General features: G+C 42.6%; 2 protein-coding genes across 5 annotated transcripts in view; one reads left to right on the top strand and one right to left on the bottom strand.

Moving 5' to 3' along the window:
- Nucleotides 1-1,763: 1,763 nt before the first annotated feature.
- On the top strand, nt 1,764-4,262 carry nkx6.2 (NK6 homeobox 2). Its single transcript, XM_037272444.1, has 3 exons — nt 1,764-2,473; nt 3,613-3,785; nt 3,876-4,262. Exons 1-3 carry the CDS (start codon nt 1,978-1,980, stop codon nt 4,137-4,139), a joined length of 933 nt encoding a protein of 310 aa, XP_037128339.1. The 5' UTR covers nt 1,764-1,977; the 3' UTR covers nt 4,140-4,262.
- A 2,588-nt stretch (nt 4,263-6,850) lies between these two features.
- The window catches only part of LOC119134523 (inositol polyphosphate-5-phosphatase A-like), a 76,113-nt gene continuing 58,296 nt past the window's right edge, over nt 6,851-24,667 (bottom strand). The window contains exons 12-17 of one of the 4 annotated variants that reach the window (XR_005100362.1): nt 19,906-19,979; nt 11,553-11,664; nt 9,560-9,628; nt 8,441-8,528; nt 7,331-7,426; nt 6,851-7,300 (exon numbers count right to left, since the gene is read on the bottom strand). Coding sequence is in view for 3 of the 4 variants with exons in the window: in XM_037271241.1 (XP_037127136.1) it covers nt 7,377-7,426; nt 8,492-8,528; nt 9,560-9,628; nt 11,553-11,664; nt 19,906-19,979 (342 nt within the window). In the remaining variant the exon portion in view is untranslated. Of the gene's footprint in view, nt 7,427-8,440; nt 8,529-9,559; nt 9,629-11,552; nt 11,665-19,905; nt 19,980-24,667 lie in introns of all 4 variants that reach the window. The other 3 variants (XM_037271241.1, XM_037271240.1, XM_037271242.1) reach the window with 3 other exon arrangements.

Raw genomic sequence — 24,667 nt, forward strand, 5'->3', positions numbered from 1 at the left:
ATCGAATCGAATCTGTTTTTTAAATCTTGGTTTTGTGAGCACCACGGCTATTTTTGGAATGTTTAAAATGAAGTGATGTAAACGCAAGTCAATTATTATTCAATTGAAAGTGCCATTTAGTTTTATTGTGACGGCCTGTATGGGCTGGCAGAGTAGCGTTTGGCTGCAGATGAACTGCATGAAAAATGAAAAAGTGCCCATTTCTTTGTCATTGATCTCTCACTGACTGCTTGATGTACCATTGAGATGGAGCCTGGGATTTATTGTGTTTCTTTCCCAAGCTGTTCCAGTAGTGATTATCTAAATGTATTTTATAAAAGAATGCACATAAATATGCGAGAACCGGCCAGGTGTGATATTTAAATGAAAACCTTCCCAATGTGTACCCTTTCAACTTTGAAGACATACTATCACAATTGTGAATCAGCTCGCGTTGAAAACCTTTTAAAAAATCACAATCTTTTCCTTGGTGAGAAAATGAGAAGCAAGGTGCATTTGGTGCCTTTCAAATGACAACATGGTCATATTTCACTCTTACAACCCTACATCTCCATAAAATATTACAGCACTCACAGTGATGACTGAAGCCCCCCCTCCCACACACACACACACACACACACACACACACACACACACACACACACACACACACACACACACACACACACACACACACACACACACACACACACACACACACACACACACACACACACACGCATTCCCCCTTTCTAGTGTGATAACATTGTTTGTCTCCAATGCAGGCATTAGTTAACTCGTGTAAAACTTTGTCCTTTACACTGTAATGTTCAGATAACTGGTCGTTGTTAATCTTCTTGTTGTTGTTTTAAAAACAGTCAACATAGGGATAGTTAAAAAAAAAAAAAAGTCAGGTAAATGTTTAAAATAATTAAAATCGAATATTCAATGCAAAGTTCAATTTCAGATTATTATTTTTATACAGCAGTGAAATAATAAAGCAATATTTCAAATACATCACATGAAAAATGAATCATTTGACATCTTATTTTGATGAAAAGTCTAAAATGATTGAATTACGACGAAATTCAATGATATAAAAAATCGTTACGATTGTCTATTTTATTCTTCGCTACCTCCAGTAACCGCTTTTAATATTTTGATTGCGTGCATTTGTTATATCTTTTCTATTAGATGCGTCATGATGATGAACTGCAGTATCTCCTGCATTTAAATTGACGCAGATGTGGATACATAATATTGAAACGTTTTATATACATCCACCCACCCATCCATCCATTTTCTGTCTAATAATAATAAAAAAAAATGGACAGCACCAATTCGAGCACTTAAACATATTCCATATTTCGCAACTTCTCACCGAGAAAAAGTTTGCAACTGTGACGATTGGTGCAATCGTTCTTAAAATACAGGACGGATTTGCTTGTCGCAAACAAACAATTAGAAAGACGACTTGTATGATGTAGAATGACATTTACATATACTAGCCTACTTTTTAAAAGTGATGGCCCGCAGTGAAATAATAAATCCAGTGAGTTTTGTTGGCAAGGAGTCCTCTCTTCGGCGTCAACGTTGAAGTTGCCTTTTTTCGGCAGCGCATCCAAGCAGCTGCAGCTTGCTGGAGAAGCGGACTTTTCTGCCTCGTCCAATCGGAATAGAGAAGCCCGGGTATCCTGTCCAATCAACGCACGGCGGTCCTCCGCCTCGGCCAATGGGAGGCCCGCGCGTGCAGACGGCTGCGCTGTTATCAGAGGCTCTCTCCTCGCTGGCAACACACCGCAAAGAGTCCGTCAAAAGCGGCCAGAACATCACAAGAACGTCCGACTTCCTGTCACTTGGCCCGGAGCCCACGCAAGCCATCCCCAAGCCAAAGAGGACGTCTGGGAAAAAAATCGGTGTGTTCCCGCACCAGGATAGTCGGGGAACGCGCCCGACTGAAGAGTCCATTAACTTTCATCGGCGACTTCATGTTGACAAATGTTAGCCGTGGGGCAGATGGAGGCTAACCGGCAGAGTGCTTTCGTCCTGGGCAGCACCCCGCTGGCGGCGTTGCACAACATGACCGAGATGAAGACGTCCCTGTTTCCTTACGCGCTGCAGCAGAGCCCGACGGCTGCAGCGGCGGCGGCGGCGGCGGCTGCTGCCGCGGCCGGTTTCAAAGCGCCGTCGCTGTCCAGCCTCAACTCGCATCTGGCCAGCGGGGCCACCCCGCACGGAATAAGCGACATCCTGGGGAGACCCATCACCACCGCTGGTCAGCTGCTTTCCGCCGGCTTCCCCAGGATCAACGGCATCAACGGGCTGGCCAGCACCGCCGCCGCGGCCGCTGCCGCCGCCGCCGCCGGGATGTACTTCGGCCCCGCCGTGTCCCGTTACCCCAAGCCGCTGGCCGAGCTCCCAGGGAGGGCGCCCATCTTCTGGCCGGGCGTCATGCAGGGATCCCCGTGGAGGGACCCGCGCGTGCCCTGTCCCTGTAAGTACCTGCAAATACTTTGGAGATGTCAAGTAGGAAGGAAATGTTGCTTTCCACTGCACTGGGAGGTCGCGCAAAGCGCTTCAAGTCATCTCGAGCAAATATTCAAAAGAAAACCTGCAAAATATATCAAGCGGACACATACTATTTAGTGCTGCTAAGAAACGGAAGAATGTTTGGCATTTTCTGACATTTTCTCGAGGTGTCACATTCATTGTAGTGAATGTTTACTTGCGAGGGCCGTTGGAACGTGTCACCTCATCTTATTATTACATACACAATTGGCCCCGACTTAAATTGGCATTGGTATATTTTAATATGAAATCAGAAGTCAAAAGCAGCAAATCAATCTGTTGGTTCATTGGCAATTTATTAGCGGTTCTGCAAAAATAAATGCTTGTAAATCTGCTTTAAGGGAAGACAAATGGTCAATTCTGGGGATTTCATTTTACTAGTGAAAAGAGCAATTCCATTTTGCAATAAATATGAAGTAAATACTTCATTTGCTCGAGAGGGCCACATTAAATCAGTTGGCAGGCCAGATCTGGCAACTGCCCCCAACCCCCCCAGGCCTTGACTTTGACACATGCTATAGACTTATACACACACTTGGAAATTTTGGTCTGTTAGTTAATTTGATTTACATAGTAGAACTTTCCTCAGAAGACCCAGAAAGCTCTTCACATAGTTCAATAATACAATGAGAGACTGCTACAAAATAATTTGTTTATCCCGTGATATTATTATTATTATTATTATTATTATTATTATTATTGAAAGGTTTTTATGGTTGTGAAACAAGCTGAGCAAGCAACATTGGCTCAACAAGTGCTTTTATTTTGTTTGTTACACCTTTTTAAAAACAATTACTGAGAGCTGAATAAATACAGAAGCGCAGTTTAAAGTTCAATTCAAATCCAAATAAAAAAAAACAATGATAGTCTAAATTGTGCTTTACTGCTTTTTGTAAAATTATGATGCCAACTTTATAATGGCTTGACTAAAAGGCCATCTTAGATTTAATCCTAACTTGTTTTTTAGTCATAAAAGAGATATCTAACAAAATCATGTATAACTGAGGATCATTTTCTTGACATAAATAAATATATGTAACCATGCACATGTCTTTGTTTCTGCAGCTCAGTCAAGCCTGATGATGGACAAGGATGGCAAGAAGAAGCACTCCAGGCCCACTTTTTCTGGCCAGCAGATTTTTGCACTGGAAAAAACCTTCGAGCAGACCAAGTACCTGGCAGGTCCTGAGAGAGCTCGCCTGGCCTACTCATTGGGGATGACAGAAAGCCAAGTCAAAGTAAGGAATTTGAGCTTTAAATATAGCTTTCACTCTGTCTTTTGGGGGAGGACCTGTTGAGCATTCTTGCGGCCTTGTGTCCACAATCAGGTGTGGTTCCAGAACAGGAGGACCAAATGGAGGAAGAGGCACGCGGCCGAGATGGCCTCGGCCAAGAAGAAGCACGACTCGGAAACGGAGAAGATGAAGGAGAGCTCGGACAACGACGAGGACGACGAGTACAACAAGCCGCTGGACCCCAACTCGGACGACGAGAAGATTACGAGACTGTTGAAAAAGCACAAAAGCGCCGGTGGAGGCGGCAGCAATTTGGCCCTCATCAGCCCCTGTAGTAACAGCTCGGACACCTTGTGATGACCCCGCCCGCAGCACGGCAAAGCGCGGGGATGGTCCAGACGAGACTTTCGGAACCCATTTGCACCCGACGCCATCACCGTGGAGAGGACACGTATGGGACGACCGGAGTTCCCAAAAAAATGTAAACGCAATCCGGATGGCAACTCTAATCCACAAGTGAACCCATGTGCTTGTTTGGATCCCCATAGGTCATATTTTGATTCCACATATAATTTAGACAAATTAAATGGAGAGTCATCATTTTGTGAATGAGTGTGAATGCTTGTCTTTATGCGATTGGCGGGCGACCAGTCCAGGGTGCAGGCTCGGTTCACCCCTGACCCCGAGGACAAACGCTATAGGGACAAAATGGATGGATGGATGGATGGATATTATTTGGACTCACTTTTTTTGCTGATCCGGACTCAACAGCAGTGTCGGGTGTGAAGGGGCTCTGAAGCTTTCAAAGCTCAGTTTAAGCAGGGTATCCACTGTCCTAAAAGGCTCAAAGAGAACGAAAACGGATAGTTAAGGGGCTGCACGTCGCAGCCCAAAGACCACAAAGTATACATGAGATTGTATGTATATATTTTTTACAGAATGAATAACTTATGTTGTTTAAAGCAGTGGGGAGGGGGACTGTCCTCCTCGCAGCCCTGATACGCGCTTATTTCCTCCATAACAGAGACACTGCTTCGTTTTGACTTTTTTTAAGTCGCACACTTTAAAATGTTGTAAATAGACGGTGCAAAAAAAAAAAAAAATGTAATTGGCACATTTCTGTTTTGACCTCATCACACATCACGATAGAAAACTGGACCATGTTTTTTTTCGTTGTTGCTTTTAAAGAGTATTATTATTGCAGCTTGTGGGGAGGTTATAGAGAGGAAGAAAGAAAAAAACACTTTGTATTATGAATAAATTATTTAACAAGCATCTGTTTTGTTTTTTGTCTTAATGTACGGGCTCAATATGAATTAAATATGTGAAATTACTGAAAGTTGATGTTCATAGAATGTTGAAAAATAAAATTATTTGAAATTGAATGTAGAAACCATAAACTTTATGATTGAATTATAATTTTGGGGACTATATTATAAATTCATTCATGACAATTTTTACAATATTTTTTTTTAAATAACCCAGCTTCTATTTTATAACAAAAGAAAATCAGCTAATGGCAGTTGTACACTGGACACAATTTTATGGAAAATTCAAAATGTCTTAAATTATAACTCAATTCTCTAGTATGAGATTTTTTACGTTGTGCAATTTTAGATACTACACAGTCTAAATAACACCGATGGGATAACGGCTGTACATTTGTTTTTCGTTTATTTTTGTCAAAAAAAAAAAAAAGAGGCTGATGAAACGTTTGAACAGATAAAGGCCTACGGCTAATGTGGCTCCTGTGCTACTGCAGCTTTGTTCTGAGTTGGAATGACTTCAGCAACACATATTAACAAAATAAAATAAAAAAACAACTGATTGAATTTATGATCAATTTAAGTGCAGAAAGACATTATTGACTAGTTACAAAAGGACAAGGAGGCATTGGGTGAGCTCTAAGGTTTATTGCTTGGCAAGTGCATCACCTGTAGGCCATGAGGCGCTCCACAGGGGCTGGAATAAAATCTCTATTTGCTTTGATACTGTAAAATGGAGTGAAGGAAACTGCGGCTCATAGTCCCACAGTAAACTCACAACGAGCAGCGGGAACAAAAACAAGCATGACTTTGTTTTATCATTTCCCTACTTGTTTGCCTAACAACCCAAATCACACGCACGCACGCACGCACGCACGCACGCACACACACTCATCCACACATACGTACACACACGCACACAAAAACACATTCTGCAGTAGGCATGAAATTATTTTCCACTTGCAGTGTTTTAAATGAAAACAAAAATCACAGAGGATCAATCTAATGACTTAACACGTGTAGTGTAATAAATTCAAACCATAAAAACAAAACAGGCATTCCCAGTCATGTATAAATGCTTTTCCTTTTTCTTTTTTTGCACTGAAGACTGTTGCAGGCTACATGGAACGCAAATAAAAGCAAAGTCTTTTACTTGGTCTCTTCTTGCATTTAGAGTTAATCTTTTTTAAAAATAACCATTGTCTTGAACCATATCCTTATTTCCACACTTCATTTCTGTGTACTTGGCACCATAACAGCAGTAACAAAATTGACAAAAGGACACCCACTCCTACCTAAAATATTACATTCAGAACCATATTATTATTAAGTAGAAATAAATTAGAGTAAGAATGATAATAATGCAATAACGTGAGTGTGCTATATATGAAAATTGATACACTTTGCATGGTCTATGGCACTGCTTAAAAACATTCTTGGAGAGGAATAAATCACCGTGGTTGGACACTTTCTCATCATTACTCAAAGGTCATCGTGGCTGCAAGGATCTCCCAAACGCAAGAATTATAAATTATCTCTCTTTAAAAAGTACAGTACATAAAACAAGACTCAAATGATGTGGTCATGTATGGCAGCGAGGAGAAAAAAAAAAAACACACACACACACACACACACACACACACACACACACACCTTATATTTATATATAGACGGCTGAAATGAACTGAAAAGTTCTTTCAAAGGAATAAGAGAAAAGCACTAAAACCAGCAAGGAGCCTAATGTTATTCTGTCCAACGTACAAATTAACCTATTGAAATAGATAGAAGTCGTTTGCATTGCACTTTTTTTTTCTTAAAACTTCTTACACAGACATAAAGGCAGAAAAAAAAAATGGCAATTATGTGTAGCACGACTGATTTTTCCATTAGAGTTTTGGCAACAATTAGGCCCGCCGTCCCATTCGTCCATCCTCTTCTATTTCTTTTTGTGAGGGGCACTGGGGTGAGGGGGGGGGGGGGGGGGTGGGCGTGGGTTGCATGGCAACGGTGAGGTCAGCGATGTGTGACTTGTCTGGAGCCGGCCGGGGCCCTCACACCCTCGGGTGCTGGTCCACATTTTCAACAAGTGTTTTATGGAGAGGAAAAACGACGTGCTTTCAACTGAATGAGCTGTGGGGACGGCTGCTCAGCACTGCTGGAAAAGTTTGGATAGCTTCTTCTTCAGTGTATGCTTGTGCAAAGTGTATGTGCGTGCGTGCGTGCGTGCGTGCGTGGATGTGTTTGCACGTGTGTGTGTGTGTGTGTGTGTGTGTGTGTGTGTATGTGTGTGTGTGGTCAAATGTGTGTGTGTGTTCCTCTCCTTGTGTTCTCACAGAGGCGCTTCACAGAATATATTCTCCCCCCTTTGGCAACAATTTCCTGTGGGGCGGAAGACAGGATATGTTTTTAAGTACAAGTAGAAATGTAACGGCAACATTTTTAAATGCACACCGAAGCTCAAGTTTGTGAGTAAATGTCTTAAAATGACTGCAGCATTTTAAGCAATTAGCAAACGTGATGTGGGAGCTCATACTATTTGGACAAAGGTTTTCGAACACATTTTGGGATGAAGTCATCATCAAGTTTTTACCATGGACATTGTGAATAATGAAGCCTATGCGTTGAAATTGAAGGGCCCGATTTGGATCCAGAGTGGCAATGCATAGTTTGGAATGAAAGAATGTGAGAACCCTGACCTCAACACTCTCAAAGACCTCGGGATGAAATACAACAGACGTTGACTCTTAGTCCCCTATGAGTGTCCTCCGACCTCACACATGCTCTTAAAGTGGCAAAATAGGAACCATGCAAGTCCATCCATCCACTTGTATAGCGCTTGACCTCATTAGAGACCCGCGCGGGAGCTGGAGCTGGAGCCATCCATTGGGCAAGAGACACCCTGGAATGGTCACCAGGCAATTGCGGGTGGTAGAAAAAAAAGTTTCTGCTCATGAGAAACCAAAATGTGCAATGTAATGCAATAACAAAGAACACTATATATTTGGGAGGTGTATTATTAGGTGTGTGTGCACTAATATTGTTGATCATTTTTTGATAATGTATGTCTGACATGAGTTCAAGAAAGATATGAAATTACATTGACATAATTTAGACACAGAAAATGAATGGAACTTTTCACACTGCACATCTTATGATAAATATTTTAGCTTGATGATTGCTAAAATACTCTGACAGTTAGAGACTCAGTACAAATGGAAATTCAATGGAAAATCCAGACCCCCAAAGTCTTCATGACTCACAATTCCTATAGCACGTGTCCTAACACTTTTGTCCATAGTACGGATTGAACCGAGACTCTTAAAGTGACCGTGTTGGATTCACAAATCAAAAACTGATGAGTAAGTGTAAGAAATAAAAAGAAAGCATATTTACCACGACATCACTGCACCACACAACACTTGTGCTTATTTGCATTACGTTTACCTGCCCCCGGTGTTATTCGGAAGGACAGGAAGACAGGCTGCAAGGAGGGAGAGACAAATGGCAGTGAGAAGATGGCGAAAAGTCACATTCAGAAGAAAGCAGTTCCTGAACACTTGATTATTATTGCCTCGCTTGACAAGTGGAAGTCACAGAGGTTAAACTCACATACCAGGCCGGTGTGTTTTGGAGCCTTCCCGCTAACAATGTGGGACATTTTTTAAACATAACCAGCTGTGATTTTAGCACCAGTGTGCGGCTAAGAGCTGTATGCGCTCGCTCGCCCGCCGGCCGGCTCGGGTCACCTCGCACACACACGTCAGCGCCTATGTCACAGTGAGTAAGCATGAAAGACCTGACTTAAGGCGCCTCTCATTCACAGCCAGAGCCGCTCCGCTGTCTGCACACTGAAGCCACACTGTTTAACATCAGGAGCCCCCCTCATCCTCTGCAATACATTTGGGTCATAGATCTGAAAATGACTACTGAGGATCCTTGAAAGGAGTCACGGTGAAGCTGTCTATGCCATCCCAAGCCTTGCGGCATCATGTGCGCCTGCCTTCATGCAAACATGGCAGCTCGACCATCATACGTGTGATCTCATTCAAGTGTGTCAGTAGTTCACTTCAGATCACAGAATTAGCGTTTCTTTTTTTCTTTTTGTCAACGCGAGTCCTTTCCATTACATTTGTTTGTACATACAGCATATCCTTAAAGTAAATGTACTGTGTTTTTGTGTTAGTGTGACAACTCCGTTTCCCTCACAGCATCCAATACATGAGTATGAGAAAAGAATGCTCTTTTTGGCAAATACAGTAGGCTAATATAACTTAAGTGTACAGGTATTAATGATAATGTTGATGCTGCTCTTTTATTGGCGTATTAGACTTTGCAGGTGTACCTAAGGTGGCCAGTGAGTACAACCACTTCATATTCAACAGATTTAAAATTAACATCGGACTATAAAACATGGGAGGGATTACAAATACCTGTAGTAACCTATCCGTTTGACAATGTGGAATTTCTGCCTCAACCTGGCAGCATTAAAGTCATACACATAAAGCCACACACCTTGTGGTCCCCCATGCAGACATTGGCCCCGATGTTATCATAGACGACAGACTTCTCCTCATTTTCCGGCTGCAAACAAACCAAGAAAACGATGAGTACAGCAAAGACGACAACAACGTGCTTACGTGAATAGTCGGTAAATGCATAAGGTACGCCTAGTTCGTAATAAAATCAAAATTAAATATTACATTAAAAGGAATATCATGAATAAAGAAGTTTTTTAAAAAATGATTACACCTGCATTTCACATTAGCTTCAAATATTCTATAACAGAAAACTTCCCATTTGTAGATTTGCTTGAATCTCTAGGGAGGATGTCAAATGGTAATACAAAGTTGCTGATTAAAAAAAAAAAAAAGTAAAAGTGAGCGCAACCCAATCTACTTTTTGCAATAAGTTGCAAAACAACCTCTCTCACGGTTGTCGCCACTGAGGCGAAAACACCTTTTGAGATCCTCTTACCAACTTGTGCCCTGACCAGTGAAGAGAAATGAAACACAGAAGTCATTTATAAAGTGTGTGTTTTGCTTCTAAAAACGCCATGCACTGTCGCCGTAATCTCCAGCCCATCTGAGGGAATCGTGTTTCAATTTCACTTTGCGCACACAAAGAAGCTGTTACCCATGCAGACGTGTATCTGCAGACTGGAGAATAAATCACACTTGTCTGGTTGAACTAAAGAGTTTTTAAATAGCCATCATCCCGCCCCCACCACACACACACTCGTGCGTATGCACACACTCATTGTGACATGGTAAAGTGCACAAGCGGTTCAGAAGAAAAGAGACAGGGAGCTCGAGAATGAACCATAAAGCCAAATCCAAATTAACTTCAGGCCAATCCTACGGTGGAGCGGGGTCAGCAGCACGCGCAGCGGCGCCACCTCACGCTACCTTTTTCTCTGCACCGGCACCTCTCTATATGTCCGCGAGCCGCTGCCTCCCAAAGCCCGCGCATACATTCATCAAAGGCGCACTTGATCATTTACAAAGGCGGCAGAAAATTGTGGATTTTCAGGCTGCGTAATCTTTAGACAGATAAACAAATTATCCGGGGCCCCTCCGGCGGAGGAGGAGGAGCGTGCGCTCGCTCGCTCGCTCGGCTAAACATTCATTACCGCCGCTCCTGGAGCCGGTGCCGCCGCGCCGCGCAGCCAGCAGGCAACCTTTGGCGTGTTAGGGCTCGGCAAGCAGAAAATAACATGATGGCGAGTTAACCGACCGTGCCATGATAGATGACGCCACGCGCTGGCCTGTTTACAGGCCCATGTCTCAACAATCTGTAATGCTCAGAGCCGGGCAACGTGTGCTCAGTGAATCATCAGCCAATCTGCGGACACACTAACTGTCGTCCGCATTACAAGCCATTAGCTTTCGCTCCACGGAAACCCGGCAAAGAGCCCAGGTGCGCCAATGTCTTTCAGCGGCAACGCTTTTCTTCAACTTAGCGTTCTGCGCTTATTGTCGCTCCGGTCGGTCAGCAAAGAAGAAAGGTCAGGAAGGAATTCCTCATTTGTGGTGAACAAAAGAAAGTCAAACTTCCTGAGCGGACCCCCGTTGAGGGTACATCTCGTTTCACAGCTGAACAACGGCAATGTTTGGCTCTCCCCACCCAAATATGTGCTCAGAATCCAAGCGCCAGGATGAAAAAATGCTTGGTTGCTCGTTCTCGTAGGTCACGCAAGCTTTTTATCTTGGGCTCTTTTTCATTGACATGATCATATAAGGAACGCACGCGCAGGGCTGCTTTGCAAAGCATACAGTAAACAAAGGAGTGAAGCACACACTGCCTGCCTGAAGACACCAACGGTGGTTTTATGAACAAGATGAGGCCCCCAGGAACTCTATTGGCCTGATTTGCTAAAGATCCCAATTTGCGGGCGTTAAACTGCGCGTTCACTCACTCTAACAGGTTGCGATGGCCATTAAATGGACAAAAACATGTGAAGGCATCTTAAATGGCATTTGATGATAATCAGGAGGATGAAGCTGACCTTTAAGACGAGGTCTCTGGCAGATGAAGACATGAGGATTCGGTCACACCAGGCAGGGCATCTGGTGTTCATGTACTGCTTCCCCTGACTGCTGTCTTCACTGTATGGGTAGCTGGGGCACACAATCAGTCACATTCATCACTCAGGTTTTGTTTCAATTGAATTTTGCAATAAAAACGGAATAAAAACTTTCATTTATTTAAACAAAATAATAATAATGAAGAACCAGAGATATGAAGAATCCATATCAACATGAATGCAAATACATCTTAACTGCCACCTGTAATGTGGAGATCGAAATGTGAGATATGAAAGTGTTGAAAACAATGACATCTTCTGCTTTATAGCACAATGTGATCCAAGTCATTTCAAGAAAACAACAGGAGGTCCATTAGCATGACTAGTCATCCGAGTAATCTCTTGAATCAACACATACGAACGGCTTAATCAAAGTAATATTTCTCTGCCAACTGCGCAGGTTGTGAGTGTGTGTTTGGCGGAGAGAAATGAGAGAAAGACAGAGGGAGGGAGGGGCAGAATAGTGGCGAGAATGAGAGCAATCTAGGCGGAGCTGGCTGGCTGGCTGGCTGGCTGGCCGGCCGGGGAAGACTCACTTGCCGATATGTATGACTACATCCCTACACAGTCATCAAAAACAGATTAGGTGCAGCGGTGGCGGCAAATGGCCAATAGAGATTGCACGTGTCTCCAAACAGCATGGAATGATCACTTGATTTAAGCAGAAGGAGGTGCCGGGCGAGCTGATAAAGATTTACATTGTGGAGAATTCAATTTGCCCGTTCGGCTCATCAAACGGCTTTAGATTTACACAGCGCCGATCCAATTTGTTTGCCGGCGCTCATCAGGGTGGAAGGGAAGGCTTACGTACTGTAACGCCAATCCAATTTGCTCCTTCAATAGGGCGTCTGCTAACTGTAACGGAACACAAAGTGACTGTTCTCTGCAAGCGACGTTTTCTTACGTATATTAAAAAAAAAGAAAAAAAAGTCATTTTCTTAAGAGCTGATTGATTGAAAATATTCAAAAGCGACTTACAATACCATTGCGCAGTGATGGACAAAAAAGATGTCCCGATGTCATCAAAACTGAAGATGAAAATGTGCCTGTGTTAGTGTGCAATTTCAACAATCAGGCAATTGTCATTTTCAGTTTTTCATTTCAGAAGCACTTCATATAAATGCTGCATGCTGTGACCACCATGTGGACGATTCATTTTCCAATGAAATCAAAAATGATTGAGCCAAGGCAGAAAGTTTGAAAAATGTCATCGCACAAATGTTAAAACAGTGATAATAGATTTTCTACAGTTATCGACCAATGAAAAAAAGACACTTATAAATAAATATTTGGTCTTAACAAATGAAGTGAAATGTGTTCATTTCCCGCGGCACACCTTTAGAGCTCTCACAATACACTGGTTGAGAATGGCCTCTATGGGGTTAAAACCAGGGCACAAACAGGGTCAACACACACACACGTGCACACACGTGCACACACACGTGCACACACACGCACACACACACGCACAGGGCCGGCCGCCCCCCCACCAGGTGAGCAAACAGACCTGCGGAGCACAACTTAAAGAGTTTCCCTGCCTCCAATTAGCATCAATAGCACTTAAACCACAGGGGAGATGCATGATTTTTCTTTTCGATGCTAATCAAAAGGCTAAAGGAGTGATCCAGATAAAAGACAGCATCAAGAATGGGATGAGTGAAACACATCCAAGAGAGAGGGGATGAAGACTGACGGATCAGACAGAAAGAGGCTAAGGGAAGGTGGAAAAGAGCAAAATCTTCAAAGGACTTGTGGAGATGCTTGAATTCCGGGTGGCCTCCTGCTTCCTGAGGGACGGTGGGAGGGAGGAAGGGAGGGAGGGAGGGTGGGATCGCGCTCTTCACAGTGAACAATCCTCCTATCAGTGCCCGACTCCATTACGGCTTTATTGACCAACAAGAAAGAGATTGAGAGAAGATGAGAGAAGTTTTCCTCCTCACTTCCTTCAAACCATAAACTTCCACCGGATAGCAATTAGCCACAACATTTTTGTATGACAACTGGCAGTTGTAAAAGATGATTATGAAAGTCTCACAATTGTGTGCGTGTGGACTTAAAGGCCGTTCCCCTTTTTCTGTTGGTTCCGAGCGCGATAACAAGCCTTAATGCAACAGCAAACAGCTGAACGCGGCGCTCTGGCCAAAGTGATGAACGTGTCCGATTAGTGACTTTACAAATTTATCACAGTGGGTAAACGGTCTGGTCTGAGAGGGCGTGTGGGCTGGAGGCCATCAGTCCTATCAGACCCTTATTGCCCATAGCAAGACTAATTACAGTAATTAATTGTCCACGCTGATAACGTTGTGCACCTGCAGAGAAGCCGTGACGCAATTTAGACGCACACAAGAGAAGAGAAAAGAAAATTAGGTAGGTACACTGCGCGTTGAAGGATATCCAATAGAAGAGCAGGAAAAAAAAGTCGGATATTTTGAATGATATGTTCAAAATTGTATTTTGCAGTGGTGTACAATTGCACCACATCATACTGAGCTGTCTCATTTTGCAACACAATATGAATTATTATACTACTTGTTAAAAAAAAGAGACCCTCCAGAACTTATAAATTTCTTTGAGTTTTCCAGTTTTTTTCTCATTTCTGAAAAGCAGTTTCAATTGAATTCACCTGAGATTCTCTGAAAGTCAGAAATATATGTTAAAAAACATTGACAAACTCACCCAAGAATTTTTCTCTGGCGCAAAGAAAAGATTAAATACTTGACTTACAATTTTTTTTTAGTCAGTATCTTTAAGGTCAGTTGTGGTCAACTCTTCAATTTACCATCGCATTGTTCGAACGATGAAATTTCCATCGGCAAACACGTAGAACTGCTCAAAGTTGAACTTCGCAAAAAGATGAATATGATCTTCTGATCCCAGTTACAGTAAATTCTAGGCGAGGGCGGCTCAATTAAAGTCTAGCCCGGCAGACACCAGGCAAAGCAATTATCTTGTAGTCATTTGTAATAACTGCCAGGTCTGCCCGAGAATAATAAACTCATTTGCAAAACACATCTTATTTAAGTAGACATTTCGATTTTCTGATTGGTTTGTTTGGCCATTTTTTGTGGCGCTGACCTATCATCTCCGATGATGCATGAGAGTATGGTCTCATATCCAGAGTGTGTAGAGCCCATCAAGAGCTCACTCATTCACGCTTGGTTTAGGGCTTAATGTTTGATTTGACTGCAGACGCATTACTCACATTTACTTCGGCCTGCTTGTTTTCACACAGTAAAACCAGGCGAGGCGAGGTGATTTGGCCTATTGGATTTGGCCCTACCTATTGACCAAGGGGGCTTGTCATAGTCACAAGCGACACACATATTGAATTTGCTACTTTTGAAAACATCAACAGTTGTTTTCATTTGAATCGTACACCAGTCTGGATTGACTTTGATCTCCGAATAAAATAATGTGACTGGGAAGAATTTAGTTTCCATATTTGTAATGACCGAACCGGCAAGCTGGGTACGAGTCTTTACGAATCCTTGAGAGCGGAAGGGCACACAAAGGCACGGCGGGACGTTGTCGATATTCGAAGGGCTTCTATCGGCTGAAACGTCAGAAAAAGCTCGGTTGCAAAGTTTGTTTGCGTTGTCAGGGGAGGCCTGGAAAAACACAAGCCGACATACACGTAGTCGCGGGCGCGCAAAAAGATCAGCCAAATGCTATCAATAAAGCAGGGTGTTTGCTTGGGTTTGTCGAGCTGGGAGCCTCGCAGGCACAACATTGGCACAGCGCAGTACAAACACAGTCAAATGCCATCGGTAGCTCATTGCTCACAGCTTGCTCGCCTTCAGCTACGACATGCGTAGCGTTTAGTTTCTCCACGGCCAGGGAAGAAGTCACAGATGGCCTCGATTCAATCGTCTCCAACAAAGATTGTTTTCAACAAAGCCCTCCCTTCAGTGGCATCATCCCGGGCAATGACACATGACAGTGGACATTATTCAGCTATTATGGAGACAATGGGCCCTCACCAATTTCACAGGCTCTCTCGTAGTTCGAATGATGGATGCGCAGATGATTAGAAACAATGTTGGTGTTCAGGAGATCAGCTGTTTTCCTTCACGAGCTACACACACAGCACCGCTTTAATGAAACATTTAGTTTGTTCTCCAGAAATGGAGAGCGTGCATCTAAATCAGGACACAATGACTTGTTGGCAGAGAACAAAAAGACTCTTTTACGCTGGAAGTAGCAGAAGCCGTGGCGCAATCGGACAAACACGGCCACAAGCAAATGCACAAATAAATACGGGGTGGATGACATCACCCATGCAGCCGTCAGAAGCCGAGGGGCTAGCTTCACAAGAAACTGCTTGGGTCTCAAATATTCTCATACTATGCTATGCTATGACAGCAGACCTTTTTTTGTTGTTTTTGGAAAGGTTTCACATATGGGCTCAATGTTGGACCTGCAAAAATGGCCGAAAAGGCTTATAGGTATGCCAGGTTGGCATATTGTGAAGAAACACTATTATTGTGCACTAATGCATTGTCTTTATGGATGAAATTGAATTCCGGCTGTATGATTTCATACATGGCATCTACCGTTTTAGAAAACTATGAGACCAGATTTCATGTATTTCAGCTGAAAACAGGCTTGCCACTTTAAAGAAATCTTCCTTGCTCTGGAAATTGACTCTTTATTAGCGCACTTATTAGCAGTTGAGAAATTGGCGGAAGGCCACATGTGCAATTATTCCTATCTTTCTTGGAAATGGCCAAGGTGATTCTGCCTGAAATAGTGTCTTACTTCCACCCTTGTGCCTCGTCTCTAGCGTTAGAGGAAAAAAAAAAAGAAGCTAACATGGCCAGGTTGTTTCTAGGGGAGCTTTCAGTGAGCATCTAGCAAGTCACCTTTTGACCCCAGAGCAAGAGGTCTGCGCTTCTCTCTATCCATGTCTAGACTTGCAAAAAAACACACACAACTTTGACTATTCTACTGGCTCTCTTGGATTCCCATCATTTGATGCGTGTCATCAGAGGTAATAAATACGATGTATTCAAAGTCAGTTAATTTTTTAGATTCCACATCACATCTAAAGCGCCTTAAGAGTGATGCAGCTTCATTAAAACATTGACAGTACTGATTTAGGTCAGAACAGTTTGAGCATGAAAGGGAATTATTTCTATGTATTGGAAAATCATCTTCAGTGGCTTTTCTCTTTCTTAGAGGGAAAAAGTCCCATTGCTGTCATGTGTCTTTCTCCATGTTTCCTTTCAATTGACTTTGCTTCACTTTTATTTTCATGCCCTGAAATCACTCATGGTTTGCCAGCCACACGGGTAGACTTGTACTGTTGGTGGATGTCACTCAAAATCTTTCTCAAAGCCCATTTCCACTAACCATGTTAGGGGGTGAATACATTCTTCTGTTGCGCTCTCACTGTCCACTGCATTCCCAACTGACGGCGAGCTCCCGATTTAATTTTTCCATTGATTTTGTGCAAAAAAAGGAGCAAATAAATTGAATCAGAGGAATACTAAAAGCTTTCCACTAAATCAATCAAAATGCATGAATAAGTTTCAATATAAGTGATGCTGTGGTATGTTTTACGGGATATATAGATCCAATTTACCCAATGTCGGACTGATCAAGGATGTTATTGGAATATACATCGACTGGATAGTGGCCTATGATGATGGAGGGCGCTGTATTTACAAAGTGATACTTGTATGGTTGCCATACTGCAGAATACGGCCAGTGTACTTCTCCTCACAACTCGAGTGTCGGTGTGTGCGGGTGGGCGGGCGGCCCGGTGGCTGATCAGCAGCGCATGGCAGCCCATTGGCTCCGGGGCCAGCTATGACAAGTTGAGGGTAAATTCCTCACCTCTGTGCTTGAGTACTTATACTTGTCAGCAACAACTTTGACAGACAATTTTTGAGAGTAAAAAAACAAAAAAAACAAAAGTTTTGCAAATGCGGGGGGGGGGCGGGGATGCACAGGAAAAATTGCTACATACAAATATTCATGGTGGGATAAAAGTTCCAATCTGGATAAAAAGCATGGAAAGATGATTCACTTGTCATATTCACACCGGTTAGATCAATGAAACTAATGACGCATGTTGCATCCTTTTGGTTGCTGTGTTTTTCTGACAACATCCTCTCTAATCCCTCCGGCAAGACAAACAAACAGAATTGAGTTTGTGTCTGACATTCAACACATCTCAAACCCGCCGTGTCAACGGACCATCGTTTGTCTGATCCGTTTTTTTTGCTTGGCATGGGACTAAAGCTCCGCTCTTATAAATTCCTCACAATGCCTTTGGCGCAAAATCTCAAAAGTCAATTTGAATGTCCATTTAAAAATAGAAGCTTCATTTAGCGAAAAGGCCAGAGATCATTTTTAACCATAGCAATAATAGTAAGTGCATCTGTGTCATCTTGCCATCTCACTTTGTGATTTCTACGCCAGCACAACACAACAGAGAAAATTCACTTGCAGATGAAATGTTTGTGAATAGAATTGATTTATAGATTTGAACAAAAGTGAGCCGTGTGTGTTTGTGTGTGTGTGAGGTTGTCTTCTGATGGCCGCCACTAAAAAGAGTAATTACTCCACAGATGGTGAGGGGCTGGTCTGGAGCAGACTATGTGATGGAGAACAATCATTGAGGCTTGATTGCTCAAGAAGCACAAGGCAGAGCTGACAGGAGGAGGGGTTCCGCAATGTGCCATGATCAGTGTGTGTGTGTGTGTGTGTGTGTGTGTGGAAGAGAAATGGGAGGGGGGGGGGGACTGTTTAAGTTTAACTAGGCCACTGCGACCCATTACGGGCCTTGACAATGATGTGGTTTGTTACACACACAGAGTAGATCAAATGAAATTTCATGTGCTGCTCCTGGGTTTCATCTATTTGATTCATCATCACCTCAAGCATGAGGAAATCATTTGTATTCCAACACGGCGGCGCCGGCACAGTCATGCCTCCCCGTGGAAAGATGATTAAGTATTATATGGATAGGTGCAAATGTCATCCTGTATAAAAGGACAATAAATCGGCATGTCACTTATGCAAAGTGATGTAAATGGGGCCCCTGATTAAGACACACAGTCATTTAAAAAACAGGGACCGGCAGAACCTTGACACACACCCACACCTACTGCGTCTCGGGCTCTCACACACACAGACGGTAAGTCAATTTGAAATTCAACATTGAGTACTTCATACAACACATGGCTTTTGATAACGACTTCAAAATCTCTCTCCTTCTCTCTCTCTCTTTCACACACACAGAGAGAGAGAATAAAATCCCCGTAGCCATGTGCCTGCCACCAGAGCAGTTTATCAAGTAATTATTGTTTGATTACAGCGTTTCATTATCTGCGCTGATTGAGTCACAAGCAACGGCAAAGGTCAAGCGCCATTAACGCGCAGCTCCCGAAACATATTTCCACGCCGACAGCGTATTTGCCCTCCCTCCCTCCTTCCCTCCCTCTCCTTCTGAAAGGGCTAATTGCAAATGCATTTGTTTGAGGAAAGAAGAGAGGAGGCCGCATGCTCCCAGTCCCACTGAGACGCAGCAATATTAATCCCGTAAAAAAGGAACTGACACAAATTCAGACGTGCGCGCCCACATTGAAAGATGTTTAGGCCAATTGATGATTAATCTATTAACTGCCATGAAACCGTTTTGGAAAAATGTTTTTATGTTAGATAGATAACAAGTTAGATGGCACAGTGGTCAACATTTTAACTATGATTGATGAATTGTTATTTTGGGCAGAAAATATACAAAAATAACATTCTCAGGCTTTACTTTTTGTCATTATAGCCAGCATTTTACGACAGGACATAAAAAAATCCGTACTACTACTGCAGCTGCACTAAGTCGTTGTATACAAAGTTTCAAAGTATAGCACAGACTCAATTTGTATTCAGTTTTGCTCAATATGATTTTACTGCGTACGTTGCACACCTTATTTGTAAAATACATGTTTGACATGAAAAGATGCATGCAGTGGGAAATTGCATTTTTCATCGCATTTTGTTGCCTGATCTTAATAAAAATGATTACGCTGCCAATTGTAAAGCAAAATGTTTTGGCTTCTATAATGCAGTAGATTTATCATGACAAAAAAAACAATTTTTTGAATTCTGTTTAATGTTTGGTGTGAATTTTAATTGAATAAAAAAGGTTGCAGCTCAAATTGTTTACTGTAAATATAAGTAAGCTGATAATAAGTTTGTACAAGAAAAAAAGAAAAGAAAAAGTATAGTACAGTGTTGAATGAATATCCATTACGTGTGTGTTTGCGCGTACCTGGGTGGGAAGGATATTTCCAATTCATGCAGTCGATCCTTGAACACTGACAGTTCTTTGTCGTACTCTAAAAGCTGTGGAGGTAAAAAACAAACAAAAAAACAATTGAAAGTGTGCAGGGAGACACAAGCAGCAACAAATGATATTTTGCAGCTAGTCCAAACCTTCAAATGAACAACACAACCCTAATCTACTCTATGTGTCCACATTAAAAATTGGGCTTTGGAAAGCTGCTAGGTGTTCACAAACAGACAGGCAATGACAACTTACATTTTATCTTTGACAGCTTTTCTGATAGAAGAGCTGCACTGACACAAACTACTCAATAACAGCAAAATCCAATGGTGACTACTTTGATTGATTACTATCCATCCATTATCGCGATGGCTTATCCCGCGCAGGGTCGCTGAGACATGGGGCCTATGGCGTGAGGCGGGGCACAATTGCCCAGCTGACAGATAGCGGCGCACTCTCAATCATACGTCTGGACCGTATTTACTGTGGAACAAACTCTCCACGGAAAAGCCAAAGCTGAGCTTTCAACCTGAGGAGGCTTTTTTCGTCGTGAGGCAACTTCTGTCCAATTCATTCAACCAAGAGCAGCCTTTACTTCAGCTTAGGGTGTGGAAAATACTTCTCAAACTCACAAAAACATTTGATATTATAAAATAAAAACTATTAAAAAAAATAACTGGAACTATAGCTGCAATTATAGGGAAAAATACTCTGTTTTTGTCGCGTTCAGGGTTCGTCATTTATATTTATTTTGGTACTGCTGGACAGAAGAAGGAAAGTCAAACAGCCTTTTGACAATGGTAGTTTACCTTTCTTTGTAACACAACACCAAGCAGACAAAAACTTTAACTACTAAAAACTCAATTAAAATGGTGTTTTTGAAAATAAATAAATAAAAATAACAGACCTACTCCAAATACTAACTCAAACTAACTGACATTACACTACCAAAGTCAAAACAAAATCAAAAATCCCAAACTATTATCACCCTGACCCACACCAATTGATGCAAAAAACGTTTTTCCACTTTGTTTTAAAAGATTCAAATGTATTCTCAAAGTCTGTTTCTTTCAAATGCATACTTTAAATCAGTTGTAAACGGATTCATGTCAACAACAGCATCTAACGGTTTTTAATTCTGTAAGACACTTTGAATTGTTGATGCATGAGTGGTGCAATACAAATAAACATGCCTTGCCTAGTAGTAGTCAATATAGTTGTAAATAATAATAACACTAATGAACATTCACAACAACAATAATAACAACACAAAATTGCAATAACCGTTAAAAACAACAGCAATAAAAATTGAATAACACTTTCTCAACACTGGCAATAGCTGTCAGTCTGCGTTTGTGTGTGTGTGTGTGTGTGTGTGTTGCCCTGTCTGACAAGGGGGTTCTCTGGCCACAGTGCCAGTCCATCTCCACACTCTTCATTAATCATGTCTCCTCACCCAGCTGTACTCACTGGCTAGAGTGTACACACACACGTCCCCCAATTTACCCCCTTTCACAAAAGCCATAAATCATTAGTGAAAAGTGCAATTAGTGGCTTCTTGTATACATTAATTATCTGGGAGATGAACAGGTAGCTATGGCACCTGCATGACTGCTTCCCTGAGGGACTGACAGCGATGTTCTCTTAGCAACCCTTGGAGGGCCCGGCTCGGGCCGGGCCTTTTTCCTTTCAAAACATCCTCTTGGATCTGGGACGCTTGGTTTGATTGTACAACGGGCCGTGCTACATTTTCCACAGCGGGGAACAATTACAGTCTGTCGATCCCGCGATGGGACGCATTTGACGCAAAGCGGACAGGCGAGTGGACATTAATGACATTACATTAGTGTATTACACACGGCGCTACGTTGACGCGTACAAGATGAAATATCAACAGAGATGACATGGGTTCGATTTGAGAGGAAAGTGGGAACAAGGCTTGTAATATGAGAGTAACAATTGCCCGGCCTGACAGATTTCTGCCGTCGACTCGAATGGTCGCGGAGTTGACACGTAAGCGCGAGTCGGTGGCGCTGTGTGTTAGTATTTGTGATTATGTGTCAGCCATGTAGAACAGTGGCCATTACTTGCAGCCAGCGGGGCCCTCCCGGTCGGAGTCTCTGCGGTTCAAGAGGGCACATGCGACGCATTCATCAAACTCACGCTGCCGGGGTCATAGGAGAGACTCACACACTGTGGATGAGGGATGGCAGAGGAGACGATGGGATGGGATGGGATGCAAGCCCACGCTCCACTGTCCACCCTGTGCCACCATCCATCCACCGCACGTGCGTGCGTGCGTGTGTGTGTGTCAAAACAATCAAAATGTTGTTGCCGCGCACACTATTATCATTACATGAGCTAATCAAAAAAAAAATAATCAAATAATAAGGCACACATTCACAGCAGCGTAATGAAAAGGTCTTTTTTTGCCTCAAGGCACATTATTGCACATTAAGGCAAAGGAATCAAACTGAAGTCGACTTCAGTTTGATGTGCTTTAATCAAAACAACCGTTGCTGTTCAAATAAAAAAACGAGTAAAATCAAGAATGTCTTTGTAACTGTCTCTGTCAATTTGATCTTCATACCAACTGCAAGCTTGTGAATGACAACAAAAATGATATTTCTGGGGATCAATTAAGGCTTTAATCTAATTGAATCTAATGGACTTTCTAATCTTAATACGTACCATTTTACATCTACATTCTGCTCGGTGGTCACATTAGACGTATCATTAATATTAATATGAGATTGAGGCTTGGACACTGATTGAGGTAAATGGGGTATAATACAAATACTTTAAGTGGGTGGAAGAGTTGATACAGCAGATGAGTGGCATATGGCCGTGTGTGCTCGCCATCTCTTCTAAGTGAATGTTGAGTAATTCATTCAGGTGAACGGATAAGACCGCACGCCAGAATTTCACACTACATTTAATCCCAGGTCAATTAAGCATAATGCTCTGCCGCTGCGGCGGCGGCGGCGGGTGACTGCTTTAAAAATCAGCTTATATTGGTTCAAGGCCTCTTGACATTATAAAGCCAACAGTAGTTTGTCAAGCAGAAATGACCTTGGGAGTTGTGGAGGAGGTGATGCCAGATGATGCAGTACAATATCACACAGGGGGGAGATGAAGAAGTGTCTGGGTAAAAACTACCCTGTCAAGAGCTGGAATTTCTGACTTTGCTTGGATGAAAAATCTGATCCTAAATCAGAGAGGCGGCTGATGGTTGAGGCCGGAAGTTGAGGGCTCGGGGGAAAAAAAAAAGGGGGGGGGGAATATGAGGCGTTGGGCCCCCAACTGTCCCTCTGTCGGCATACTTGTCGGCCACCTGTAATTGTGCTTTGATTTAAATCTTGTCAAATATCCTCTGTGACAACACCTGCTGCCGTTAAGCCATCAATAAATGTTGAGGTGAAAGGTCATTTAATTTGATTTTTACACCTCATACTTGGCTTTCATTGCAAGGGCAATATTTTTCCTTCTTTTTATGGGACCTTCATTATTTGGTGTGGAAAAGCCATAAAGGGAGTGACAGAGAGGTGGCCGATTGGTACCGAGCGGGAGGGAGGGAGGGAGGGAGGAGAGCACACCAAACAAAGCTGCACTGCTGAACTTTCATTTCCACCATAAGTGAATTAGGTGCTAAAGAAGTTAGACGCATGTCAGGAAAAGGACACCAAGTCCGCAATTTGGCTTAACGCACGGAAGGAAATGCCTTTGAGTAACTTTTCAAATCTTGAAGATCAGATTAAAGTACATGAGGTCTTTTCCACATGTACTGACAGCAAATGATTGATTTCACTCTGACAGTCAGCTTTCATTGAGCGTAGCTTCTCGATTGCTATTTGGGAGTTATATTTAGAAATCATATTTATATCTATTTTTTATATCTTTATAGTTTTCTTTTTGCTTTGAACCTTTCTCTCTCTCTGCACTTTCGAGTAATATGCTGCTGGCGTAAAAAAAAAAAAAAAAGAGGCCAGGTCAGACGACAGCAAGGTTCATCACTTACTACCACCGCCCCCCCATCTGCCGACGCTACACTGATAAAGTTACAATAAAGAGATTCTGAAACACAATCAATGAGCACGGATGTGTGTGTCGAAACGACGTGGGGACTGTACACAACACAAACATGAAAAAAACACACACGCACATGCACACAGTTCCATCTCTCCACTGGAGCAGAGCCCCGCCGTGCCCCTTGACGCCACAAGAGCCCGGAAAATTTAATCTTCCCAAATACTCATCAGGGCTCTCCATCGTCCCGCCATGACAGCGCCGGGGATAATTAATTATACAATTTCGATGGGGATATCGACTAAACAAACCTATTAATCATAGCAAAAGTCAATAGGCATGGACACATTCAATCATGTCCCAGCCAATGATTACTCCTCTCAAAATACAATAATTATTTTTAAGCGCTGCCTCGAATTAAATTTCTGTCAAGCTGGTACAAGTCTTACAGTTGATGAAGGGCGCAATGATTTTTCTTTTTTTTTTCTCTTCTTCCCCTTTCCAACTGGAGGAGGGATATTTATCCATTTGGAAAGGTAGTTTGTTTTATAAGGATCATAACATGGTGTGTTTAACCAGACCATCAGATTATCTCTGAAGCCCCTATTATGTCGTCTATCTTGTCTGACTTGGCCAAGGAGGAGGAGGAGGAGGGAAGGGCAGCTCGGATTCATCTACTTAGAAATTGAATTGTTTCTCCGTGCTACAAGATACATATATT

The sequence above is a fragment of the Syngnathus acus genome, chromosome 15, assembly GCF_901709675.1.
Source record: "Syngnathus acus chromosome 15, fSynAcu1.2, whole genome shotgun sequence".
Classification (NCBI taxonomy): domain Eukaryota; kingdom Metazoa; phylum Chordata; class Actinopteri; order Syngnathiformes; family Syngnathidae; genus Syngnathus; species Syngnathus acus.

Coding starts and splice junctions, on each gene's coding strand:
- nkx6.2 (XM_037272444.1), top strand. CDS start 1,978: ATGTTAGCCGTGGGGCAGATGGAGGCTAACCGGCAGAGTGCTTTCGTC. Junction 2,474..3,612: donor CCCGCGCGTGCCCTGTCCCT/GTAAGTACCTGC, acceptor TTGTTTCTGCAG/CTCAGTCAAGCCTGATGATG. Junction 3,786..3,875: donor TGACAGAAAGCCAAGTCAAA/GTAAGGAATTTG, acceptor GTCCACAATCAG/GTGTGGTTCCAGAACAGGAG.